Raw genomic sequence first — 13,144 nt, forward strand, 5'->3', positions numbered from 1 at the left:
AATTTCACGAGAACCAATCAGAGAAAGTTTCTCGCGTGGCATTACTTTCAATAGTTCCATTAATAATTCAGTGTGCTTGTTATTTAAATGATTTCGAATCCATACTTACTTAGCTGATATGACCAATTTATCCCAATGTGATTTAATATCATCATCTTCAGGCTGCTCGGCTATGTACAGTCCATCAAACTCCAGACGTCTAGCTATTTCTTTCTCACGTTTGAATATGGCCAGTGGTACCTAAAGCAGATATTACATTATTTTACTATGTTAAACTTTAAACTGTATGAACTATAGTAAACTGTATTAATACCAATTGAATTTTCAATTTATAAGAAATATTCATGAATTGCTACAAAGAACATTTGCTTGAAGACATTGAGCACTATTATAGGTAGAGTTCGACGAGATGAGCCCTAGTATTCGTTGGTTCAACTCACATCAACTTCGTAAAATAATACTCAGTCGGTTACAGGGACCGGATCTGTAGACATTTTATTCATTTAAAATTAATATTATACACTGAGGATGAAAGACCCGGCTCAATCACGCTTTTAGACACCATTTTACAGGACATTCTAATCAGTAAGTACTAATAATATTATTTAATCAATATGAATATCATAAGGTAAATCTTGTAGCCTACTTATCTTATTCCATTTTATTCAATTAGATAGAATTTATAGTAGCCTAATACAGGTTATTCCTGTTTCAATTATTTAAAAATTAGTTACTTTCTCAGGAGTTCAACGTTAGATCTATATCAAATCTCTCGAGCCAACCAAAACCCCCATTATAAATTCACCATCTATTAGATGAAATCTTATCGTATAATTTCTCAATCTATTCTGAATTATAATCCTTACCTTCGACTTCAACCTTATCATTTTCAATTGCATTAGAAGTGAAATTAATTGAGGTTACATACCTTTGGGCTTTATTGTTCTGAATGTGAATATAATTTTGAATTGTTTTAATGTAAATCTATGAATCAGTAAAAAAGTTTCAAATTGAAAAAATCAATCAATTCAAGTCTTGAGTTTGATTTGTAAATCATGAAATAGTGGGAAAATATAACATTAGTTGAAAGACTAGTCTTTAAGATTTTATTTCGCCAAAATACAAGTTACATAAGACAAATGTAAATTAGAATAAATCTTTGACACAGCCAGCAAAGTCAGACTTGTGCGTTAGCTGAGAGAACAGTACAAAGTAAAGGAATACTGGAACATGAAAAAACAACAAGAAGACAAAATAAACGAAAATAAAAAGTAGCCTACTAATAGTAATTCTAATAAATAATACAATGATTGAGAAAAAATATGAAGTAATTTCGAGTTAACATTATATCCACTAGGTGATAACCAAAAACAAAAGATAAGTTAATGAGGTGAGATAATGACCTTGAGATGATAGTAAGCGATGAGCATGGCTAGAGACACGAGTGAGTGGAGCATGGCTGCGATCTTCATGACATGCGCCATGTAGAAGAAGTCCTCGTTGACATGCACCAGCTCAATGGGGTCCTCCTCTTCACCACTGCCCCCGTCCTCACCACTGTCGCCGCCCCCGCTCAGGCCGCCACTCATCCCGCCGCCTTCCTCGCCGGATGCGCCGCCTCCAAGCTCCTCCATCAGGTCGTCGGCCAGCCCGCCCAGTTCGCCACTACCACCTCCGCCGTCCTCATCTTCGCCCAGAGTCGTAACCTGTCACCAATCATCATTGTGTGCTGTCACTAATCCATCATTCTAAGCTATATTATAGAATAGAAGGAACTATTTATTTTCTAGACTATATAATGTCAGCTTAATGTGCTACGATGATTGATATAATTAGTTTGAAGAGCTTTTAAAATGTGAGAGGATTTTCTTACATAAAACATAATATAGGTACTCAATACACATCATACTTGAAAGTTAATATTTTATAAGAATATTTCATGTCAATATCCTATTACAGTATTTATCTAATATTCAATAACTTCAATATTCAATTCAATGACATAAGTTTGAGTTTCTTTTCAAGTTTTAAAATTTTAAATTATTAATACAGTATTTTTCAGTTATCAGTAGTGATTTAGTGAAGTATTCTAATTTAATTTGGTTTTCAACTTTTCTAAATTCGAAATTCCTAGTTTATAAATATTTTGGACTCAAAATTGGACAAAAATCATGAAGTGTAACCATAACCCATTTTTGGACAATTTCTATCTAAATTTGGGAAAGGAACAGTTTTGGGCTTTAAGCCTGTTGTTCCTTTTCCAATCATTCATAGTTGAGAATGATATTGTATCTATCAAAGTATAAATAAATAGTGATACTCAATGAACAACTAAATATATTCAATTGCCGATGAAGAAATATATTTATTAATGCAAATAATATGACAACTTACCAACTTTCTGGTATTTCTTTAGGTATCTTTCTCATGAGAAAGATCTTCATCAAAAAGCTTTATGATTTCTGTGAAGGTGTTTAAAAAAGCCAGAAAGTTAGTTAATTGTGATATTATCTATACTGAAATACATTTAGTAATGAATTCCCAAATAAACACTAAACATGACCAAATTTCATTCAATTTACAGACAAATTTATGGATACATTGATAAAAAATTGGGTTGCTGATAAATAATAGTCAATCACGGAAAAATAATAAACTATTTTCAAGTACATAGTTTCATTCTAGAGTTTTTTATATGTTTTATTTTCTTTCATGCTTTTCAATAATGAAAATGTTCTTTCTCAGGATGAAGGAACTATATCCTTGATACACTAAAAAACATTGTTTCGATACGAAATTTGTTTGCATTATTCTATATAAATACTCATATCAACTGCAAGTGAGCGACTGTAACTTATCCAAAACACCTACCTTATAGAACAGCAGGATGAAGTTGATACAGAAAGCAAGAACCAGCGCAACGTACTTGAGGTTGTAGAAGTTCCTGGCCAGAAAACTCACAGCCCGATGTGTGTATCCATTGAAATCAATCTGAGAAATTAAATATCAAGAAAATGATAATAGTGATTGAAACTTGGATGTTCTACATTATTTTTATTGCCATGTCAGACGGACAAAATCGATTAAATAAAATTTAATTAATTAATGTGCTAGAAATATTTGTGCAGTTGGATGGAATAAATCACGATTAAACACATTCCTTTGTTCAATTCCTCTTTGACAGGATAGCTCAGAGATCTCGATTAAACTTCTCAATTTTTCATGACAATTTGCTGTAGGCTTCTATATTTACAATTCAAAAATATTTACAATCTCCAAATGATTCATTCTAATAACTGACTTGGAACAAAGTCCATCTTCTACAATTGATTTATAGAGGAAAACCCCATTAATTCTAGAATATGAGAAGGCTATATACAAACGAAAATGAAAGAACCACAAAAAATACATATTGATCATAAAAATAGACACAGATTGGATATTCAATTCTATACAGGGGTAACTTGGGAATTCGGAGGAAGATAAAAATGGAAAAAGTTGAAAACATAAGGAGGAAAACATCTACTGTAAGGGGAGGGGAAGTACGAATCAGCCTACCTTCAAAATTTCATTCTTTCCATAATTCCATATTTTTCTCAACTTTGAGTCGGCATGAAACATCAAGTTATTTAACATTGAATTACCAAATTATGTGAACAAAAAGTAGAGAGAATAAGTGGGCATATTTTTACATAGGTAACATTTATCAATTGGATCTCTATTTAATTAAGGTGATTGATTGAGTGATAGTATTGATTGAGTTGATTTTATTAAGTTTTATTACAACACAAATGAAATACTCGTATTTGGGAGTAAATATCGAGCATCTATCATTTGATCACATTTCAGTAGTAGAATTTCGGAACAGTCAATAAAACGTACATCGACATATAATTGAAACCATTAATAATTAGGAATAAGCCACTATTCCACCAGTTATATTCAAATTTCAATATTTAATATATTAAAAAGTCTTCTTACCTGGAATAACATTCTTCCAAGTTGTGATTTCAAAAGATTCTATAAAGGTGAAATATTTTCATAATTTATCTAATACCTTTTTATTGTTACTATCATTTTTTAATACAATAGGATGTAAAACATTGAATAGATAGAAAGATTACTCGATTTTTATCACAAAATAGTAGAGGAAATCAAATGTCACCCATACCTCAATTGAAATGAAATTCCCAATCTTCCACGTATTTATCCACTTGAATAAGCATTGAAACAAAAAATATTCATCTTGTACTTTACATGGTAGAATGGAAGAGGCGAACTTCCCTTGAAGTTTATGAAACAGTTATTTGATAAGAAAAGTTCGAAGTGTTATAGATTTTAATGATCTCATTATCAACCAAGATATAAAACAAAACAAACAATGTTTAAAAAATCACAGATCGGGATAGACAAACTAAGGATGCATTGTACTGATTCTACCATTTATTGGAATGAAAAAAAAAACTTTAAAATGAGCTAAAACTCACTTCATATTTTCAATTGGAAGAAAAATTTTTTTTAGATTTACTTTACACTTCACACTGTCAACAATCCTTATAAATAACACAAATATGCTTCTCAATAAATCAATGGTGATAGTTTCTAGTGAATCTCACTTCAGTAAATACGGATTAAGTTTTATTATGGCCTGTCCTCGTCCCTCAACCACACTGAGAGAAATTGTTTTTTTATTGTGAGGATGATGCCCACATGAGCTCCAGGCTTGTGCGTAGGTGATGAATCTGATGGTTGAAAGAGTAAGACGTTGATGTTGTCAATACCACTTTAATTTATTCGAAAATTAATTCATCTTACAGAACCAGGTTTCATGTTAACACCTACCACATCTTCAGCTGAACTCTTCAGCTACTTCAGCTCTTCATCTTCAGCTACTCATCTCAGCTGAACTCAGTTCAGCTGAAGATGTGGTAGGTGTTAACATGAAACCTGATTCTGTAAGATGAATTAATTTTCGAATAAATTGAGTGGTATTGACAACATCAACGTCTTATTCTTTTATTCATAGAGTTTCCAGTATTAAATATAAGACAGCTTTTCATTAAATCTTTATTAATTCATATAAAAAAATACAAAACAGAAATCCTAGGAGAAATTATCAACTACAACTATCCCACGCGTTTTAGATCAAATTATAACTATGAAATTCCACAGCTGGCACATGGCTCAGAACTAACAAATCCCTCATATCTGGCTCATGTCTTATATAGGAATATCCCAGAGGAGATTAAGGAGGCGGAGACACTCAGTTTGCTGGTGTACAGGAAGAGGGTGGATAGGTGGCTATACCGTATTGGCTGGGAGATGGCCGAACGATTGCTCCAATCCCGTTATGCACAGTGATCAACCATCCGTAACCTAAACATTAGTTTGAAACTTTCATTTACTATTCTTTATTTTCAATTACATGAAGTCTTTTTTTCAGTCTCCTTTGACTATTAATATATATATATATATATATATATATATATATATATATATTTCATTTTTTTCCACCTTCCCTTTAAAAAAAATACTCTTTCTCTTGTCTTTTCTCATGCATTTCTTGGATTTTCCTGGACCCCAAGCACCGCAGTCCATGCACAGTTGGAAGTCTTCATTCTTATTAATATTATTACTATTAGTAGTATTATTGTTTTTTATTTTTTAAAATGTATGGAAATGAACATAATTGTAATTACGGTAACTATTGAATAATTGTAAATAGAGACTGTTCCTGAACTCCCCCCTACACACAGACGTGCAGTCTTGTAGGGGGATTCCTTATATACTAAGTACAAATTAATGTAAAATGTTATTTGATTTGTAAAAACTTTTTGGGAATAAATTGATTTTTGATTTTGATTGATTTTGATTCTTTCAATTATAGAGAAATACCACAACATATCCTCATTACCATACAATCAAATTATTGGAATCTGATGGTGTTGAGAGATGAGATTAGCAGAAGTTTGAGTTGATTGTACAATAGTAGCCCGATGTAGGCTACTTTGCTCTACTCTACTATTTAACTTTTCACTTATCGCTACACTTACAGATAGATAGCAATTAGGTTCATATTTGATAGTAGTTTACCTGTGAAAAGGCAGATGGTTCTGCAACGACATCGTGTTTGGCTTCTGCTTCTACAGCTGCCATCACAGCTTGCTGTTCAGCTGCTACTTCGGCTCTGGCCACTGCTTCTTTGCGAGCTGCTTCACCTCTGAACATAATATTCGAAGTATTGAATACAAAGCATATAATGCCTCATCAGTATCTGAATCTTGAATGCAGAGTATTTGTGGAATATAACTCTTAGGGTAAACTTTTTCATTTTGATAGCTTGATGATAGCCTTTGCACAGCCTTAATTCAAAATCAAATAAATTGACAAACTAGCTTGTCCTGGAATGAGACGGAAACTAGTGAAGTGCCTCACCCCAAAAGATCAGCAAGAGTGATGCTAGGGTGCGTGCCTTCAGCTTCGGCGCCCTCTGGCTTGGATCCGTCCTCCGCTCCCTTCTCGGCCGAACCTCCCTCCTTGTGCGCCTCTCCGCCAGCAGTCAGTGCCAATGTAGCACCGCCGTCGCCAGATTTCGCTCTACAAATCAGACAACATCGAATTCGATTAGAATTAGCGATATTTTTCAAAATACCAAGAGTAATTTACTCGTAAGGAGAAGAGGAGATGATCACTGGTAGGAATTCAAAATAAACATGATTTTACACCTATCATTATTTAATTGTGAATAACAATCTACAGTAATATAGTGAGATCCACGTTATAATGGCAGTGTTAGATTAGCAATGGTATTGCTATCCTTGTTTATCATTCAACAAAGCGGATAGCGCTATCTCTTTCTCGCTTTGCTCTGTTGCCAGATCGTCTTTTAACAATCTAGAATTAATAATTAACAAAATATTTCATCTTAATTATGAAAATTAATTATGAAATTATTGAAAAAGATAATTTCTTGCTTAATAAAATATAATTGATTATTTTAAACGAGAATGAACAGTTCATATTACATCAATAAACCTGTTGAGCTACCGTCTATAGAAGGAGACGGAGAACAAGACAGAGAATCGGTAACGTTGTTCTCCTATCTTTCTCCACTGCCATTATAACGTGGGCCTCACCATAATCAAAGGAAAAATCATAATTGCCCATTTTCACATACAACTAAACGATTTTGACGTCACGACACCATGCAATAATGTCCTCTGATTGGCTGATTGCCTCTAATCTAATCAGCCAATCGGAGGACATTCTGGGTGTTGAGTCGTTGTCGTTTCATCGCGAATCGATGTTGTGAAAACGACCAATGTGGATGGAAATTGAACGTCAACATAAATATATAGAATAATATAACAAATTAATTTAATAGAAGAGAATAAATTTGACAGATGGAAATAAATTGGAAGATGCATTTACTCAAATGCTAATTGATGAATAATTATTATTAAACGAAAATCCCAATTAAATGCTGTAAATCAACCCGAAGACTTCTTCTACTGCAAATATTGACAACAGGGTAAACAGCTAGATGGAAATTCGATGAACGGTGCTACACAAAAAGTATTTGTCAGCCCGGGAATCGAACCCAGTACCTCCTAATTGCCGGTCAGAAATGCTTACCCTTACACCAAAACTGACAATCTCTGGATAGCAGCGCTCATTTTATACAAAACCATAGCGGCCAGCCAGTCTACAGATGGAAATAAGTTGGAAGATGCATTTGTTCAAATGCTAATTCATGAATAATTATTTTTAAACGAAAATCCCAATTAAATGCTGTAAATCACAGAGATGATAGCGCTGCTATCTATAGGTTGTCAGTTTGGTGTAAGGGTAAGCATTCCTGACCGGCAATTAGGAGGTACTGGGTTCGATTCCCGGACTGACAAATAATTTTTGTATAGTACCGCTCATCGAATTTCCATCTAGCTGTTTACCCTGTTGTCAATATTTTGCAGTAGCAGAAGTCTTCGGGGCGATTTACAGCATTTAATTGGGATTTTCGTTGAATAAATTTGAGGTAGAAATCACATTGAGTGGAAGTTTCTCTTCTGTCACAAACCAAATATAGTGTTCCCGCCATCGGTTTGAATGAATTTTCTTTGAAACGTATAGTATCTTTCATTGAAAATGGAATATCATCTTTCGAATCTCATTGTGTGAGATTCCAACACATAACTGTGTCCTGCAAAAGTATCTGAAACATTTTAATAAACAAGCATTTATATTCAAACCATCATTTTCTGTTCATTTCTGATTTCAAAATTGAGCAAATGTTATAATTTAGTCAAGTATCAAAGATCTGGTGATAAATTCCTGTGATAATGGTGAATAGACTTGAAGAAAATTGAGAGTGAGTTTGAAATACGTACTGGCCACTGTCATCCTTGGCTTCAGTAGAGGCAGACGCTTCTTTTGCATCTTCTTTGGGCAGAGGCGGCGGCAGAGCTCTCATCGGTCCCATCATCTCATCGTCCTTCTTCACTTCTTCCACTGGCTCTTCAGTCTGCGGTCCTCTCATCAATGTCATCAATATCCGTCCAAAGTACCTGAAAAACATTCGAGTAATTCCTATTGAGACTGCAAATCAAGGTTAATTTGTCAATAATTCAAGATTGAGTGGTAGATAAGAGTAGTCCTAGCTCTGCCTAAAAACGGATATTTTCATTTCAAATTAACATGAATGTTTGACATTCAATAAATATGATAGATCACTATATTCTAGTGAATTCTTCTACAACTTTCTTAGCTAGAAATCTCAAGAACTGTAATTTTCTATTGAAAGACCCTAATTAATTGTAATGATTCGATAAATAAATAAATGGAACATTATGATTCTGATAATCAATGCTGAACTGATTCTTGGTTGTGAAATTGTGATCGTATTTTGAATACAGGATTTGCTGTGTTTAAAGAGAAAGTTCACAATAAGTAAAACAGAAAATTTGTAGTGACCTTTACATTGAATTTTATGTACGAGCTCGTTCATAAAATAAATCATATTTACATGAATAAGTCATATCGAAGTAAAGTAGCTCAGTGTGAATAGTATTAAAAATCCAGCAGTTCAGTGTAGGCAACCTACAGGCACCTGTACAAGAATCACTAACAAACAAAACAAACAAATCAATTTATTGCCACAGACAAACACTTTACAATTTGTATCGGCCACGTCAATATTACAAACTATATTAGAGATCACTGTAAGCGTGTGAAGGATATTTAACAGTCTACAATAACTGTAGATTACAATTACTCTAGATCTGTACTGAATTATGAGAAAGAGTGAACATAATCTTCAAGATTGAAAATCAAAATTATTAATAAATAGAACCTTAGCGATCTTCACTCACCTAAGAACAACGGAAACACTAACTCCCGAATAATAGAACATATAGAAGAATATTTTGAAGAATCCGACAACTAATTCCGGTACGCTCATCTGCTGCATTTCATTTATTTTCGCCTTGATGTTTGACGGAGACAGCATTGTCAGAATGAAATAGAGTGCATCCTTGAAAGCTTGAACCGTCCTCCTGATAGGATCCTTGGCATTCCTGTGGTTAACATGAAAACATTTTACATTAATTTGTTGTCAGTATCAGACAGTGATTTGACTACACTGATTTTTATAGTAGTACTACACTAGATTTTTTTCCATAGACGATACTAATAGTTCGATTAATCGGATGATTATTAGTTCAGAGTCACCATGTACTTCTGAATTACGTTATTTTGAATTAAATCCAATATTACTACTCAGGTATGAATTAATGAATTTGAACGTTAAACCCTTCTCCGAAATCCAAACCATGCTTTAATTTCCATCCAATCCTATGGAATAGTTAAAATATAGATATACACAAAAATGACAGTCTGGACAATCCTTGAATCCCGGAATTAAAAATTATTTATTCAATCATTTAATATAACACAACATTCGGAAAAGTACCACTGGCTTAAGTCCATAACGATACTAATTCTAATTTATACGAACAGGCTTAATTTTTCAAACTTCAGAACAGGATTGACATTCCTGAGTGTTATATTAATGTGATTCTATAGTTTTTTCTGGTTTTATAGACAATTGAATCAAAAATACATCGATCAATATCAGAACCCTATAATTATTATAACAACAAAGCATTTCGAGGTTGAGTGGTAGAGAGGATTTGAAAGTCCCAACTCCGCCTAATAAAGATTTTTTTCATTTTCATTTTTCATAGCATAATATTGAATTTTTATTTGACAGACTTTCAATCTTGAAAATTGTAGTTGTTCTTACTTTTCTTCGTCTTCTTCGGAGATGTAGGTGTAGGCAGCTTTGCGCGCTTTGCCCCCTCCACCCCCCGAATCATCATCGACGGACATCAAGCCGCTGGCGTGCGTCATTTCAAAGATGGCGTCCTCGCAGAAATTTACGAACGCCTCCAGCTTTTCTTTGTCACCACCTTCAGTCACTATCGAGTAGAAGAACGCTCTCTTCGATTCCTGAAAAGTTATTAACAGATTAATGCAGTAGATCCAAAATAAAAAAGTGTCATACTTAGTGCCGGTTGCACAAAAGCCGGTTAAATTGTAACCGTGTTTAATTCCATAATAACCAATCAGAAAAGCCGTCTCTTCAAAAAGGTCTTCTCTGATTGGTTCTCGTAGAGTTAATCACGATTAAAATTTAACCGGCTTTCCGCAACCGGGCCTTAGAGAAATAATGTTACCGGGACTAACTGAGCGCATTCATTGAACTGATAGACATAATAAAGAAGTTTATATGAATAATGTAGGTTCGGGAAAGTTCAATTATTGCTTTAAATTATAAAGAGTTATAGATTTATAAAGAGTGAAAATTGAAAGGCAAACTAACTGGTGAATACAGATCATTCTTATTGATGCTTGAAACTAACTTTTCTAAGTTTCTGGAATTTTCCTTTTGAAACATGAAGAATAGGTTAGATTTTTTTTGTGTTTGACGTGAGTTGATATAGTTACTATGAGTTAACAAGTTGACAAAATAGGTAATTAATTCACTCACTTTAATTTGGGGCTTTTCCCACTGCTCAATATTAGACTCCTTGATTTCGAAATAGACTCTTTCTATTCGTTTACTGCTGCCCATAATTTCTATACGTCCTAGGAATGGTTCAAAGTAATTCAACACACTGCCTGCTGTTTCCAAGAATCTTGCCAACCTGTAAAAGAGATGAATCTAAATAAGAAATTAGATTTTATGATTTTTTCTATTAGATTTTAGATTTCATTTTTAAAGTGAGGAAATAGTTGGATTGAGCTTGTATAATTTTCAATCTGGTTCGGTAGATTCTATAAAAAGATTTTATTCGGTGATGTGGCGAAGCTTGCACAGTAATGTCCACACTACAGTAATGTCTCAAATCACGAATGATAAATGTAGGAAATAATGTTAATCAAGTATAGAAGAAGAAAATAATATTAACAAGCTCAATTCATTCAAAAAATGGAAATTTTATAAATTTGAATTCAACACAAAAATATACGATTAAAATTGTGGATTATATTTCTCAATAAGTAGAATTGAAGATCCACAAAATAATTGTTCACACATAAAGAATACACATACAGTGTACAGTGTCATTAACCTGTGCGTGCGGCTCTAACTTCACTAGCCATCTACAAAATTTCTGACAGCGATTTTATCTGACGGCCAGAGAAACTAACTAATGTTTTTAAAGAAGAGCCCCCTCACCACCCCGCACCTCACTACAGGTGTTACAGCCATTATCACAGACTAATGGTAACATCAGAGAAAAATGCTATAATCATGTAACAGAGAGTTGAGTGTAAGAGAGGGCTAACTGCGCTCCACCTTCGCTCTCTAGGAAACATAGAGACAGTCAATGACAGTCAGTCATTTTATCAGTACACAAATTAGGCCTATACAAAGAAAGGATTGGGGAGGAATTCCACGTAGGAAAAATGTTAGTTAGGAGAACCAGCAAAGAAATTTTTGTTTCAGTTACCTGGGTTCGTTGGGCATGTGCTCGGAAAGGTTTGTTAGGAGTACAGCCAGATTGAAACCGATTTCTTTGGATGGTTCATGGAATCTGTCAACGAAACCAACGTAATCCAACTTGCCGTCATGATTGGTCTCACAACACTGAAGCATGAAACTTATTTCCTCTCTGCAAAGAAGAGAATCAATCAAAAGCAACAGTTCAAGATAAATGAACAATGTTTATACTATTAACAGGTAAATCAGGGCTTTTATTGAAACAAAAACAGATTGAGGCGATAGCCTGTACTATTATCCCTAAAGAATCACTTGTAAATGGATTGATGAGGATGGATGAATAATATTAAATGCCTGAATATTGAAACAACACAAACACACACTTTAAAAAAAATTGATAATTTCAAAGGGATTTTCACAAAGTTCTAGATGATTGGGATGTTTCTGTTGAGAAAATTGTATCCACTTCATATAAATTCAAGTAGATCTGTAATTCACGATATACAATCCCAGTAGATTTTTACCACCCTAGCAAGTTTTGTTTTCCAGATACTATACCTATGTGTTTCTGTATATTTATGTACACATTTTTTCTTTCGTTTGAGTAAGGCTTTATAGAAGCAATATGGATGCAGTATATGTGACATTTCAGTTTGTTATGAAATAGGTTTGCTGACAAATTTGATATTTTTGATGAAGATAAAATGTATAATTTAAATTTATAGAAGTTAAATTGAATTCATTCAATGAATTAATAGAAATTAATTCTATAAAAAGTTCACTTACGGTGTATAACTCTTCTGCTGTTCCATTTTTTCTTTAAAATCTTTGGGCAAAACCCAACCATCGTGATTCGGATCGATTTCCTAGAACACAAATCATACATTTTACATGAAAATGTACGTATTGAACTATTATTATATACATCATAATGATAAGCCACATAAGAACGATGAAATCGCATTGAACTGCATCAAGTGAAGTTCGAAGTTTGATGTTGAACTCCTCATTTTTTCATTAATGTTTCCACATATCAAACTCTTTACACATTGAAAAGAATGTTCTCAACTTCAGGAGTAGGTGGTAATAATATGAACGATTATGAAAATGATAAATGAGCATAATGAACTTCTTTTAATTTTC

General features: G+C 33.4%; 1 protein-coding gene across 1 annotated transcript in view; it reads right to left on the bottom strand.

Annotated features, from left to right (window-relative positions):
* Nucleotides 1-13,144, bottom strand: part of LOC111058307 (ryanodine receptor) — a 149,015-nt gene that overhangs the window by 6,301 nt on the left and 129,570 nt on the right. The window contains exons 84-94 of the mRNA XM_039422722.1: nucleotides 12,788-12,867; nucleotides 12,012-12,173; nucleotides 11,048-11,204; nucleotides 10,301-10,506; nucleotides 9,369-9,572; nucleotides 8,388-8,564; nucleotides 6,436-6,597; nucleotides 6,094-6,220; nucleotides 2,872-2,991; nucleotides 1,404-1,706; nucleotides 110-240 (exon numbers count right to left, since the gene is read on the bottom strand). Coding sequence (XP_039278656.1) covers nucleotides 110-240; nucleotides 1,404-1,706; nucleotides 2,872-2,991; nucleotides 6,094-6,220; nucleotides 6,436-6,597; nucleotides 8,388-8,564; nucleotides 9,369-9,572; nucleotides 10,301-10,506; nucleotides 11,048-11,204; nucleotides 12,012-12,173; nucleotides 12,788-12,867 — 1,829 coding nt within the window. The remainder of the gene's footprint in view (nucleotides 1-109; nucleotides 241-1,403; nucleotides 1,707-2,871; nucleotides 2,992-6,093; nucleotides 6,221-6,435; nucleotides 6,598-8,387; nucleotides 8,565-9,368; nucleotides 9,573-10,300; nucleotides 10,507-11,047; nucleotides 11,205-12,011; nucleotides 12,174-12,787; nucleotides 12,868-13,144) is intronic.

The sequence above is a fragment of the Nilaparvata lugens genome, chromosome 3 (genome assembly GCF_014356525.2).
Source record: "Nilaparvata lugens isolate BPH chromosome 3, ASM1435652v1, whole genome shotgun sequence".
In the NCBI taxonomy this organism is placed as follows: Eukaryota; Metazoa; Arthropoda; class Insecta; order Hemiptera; family Delphacidae; genus Nilaparvata; species Nilaparvata lugens.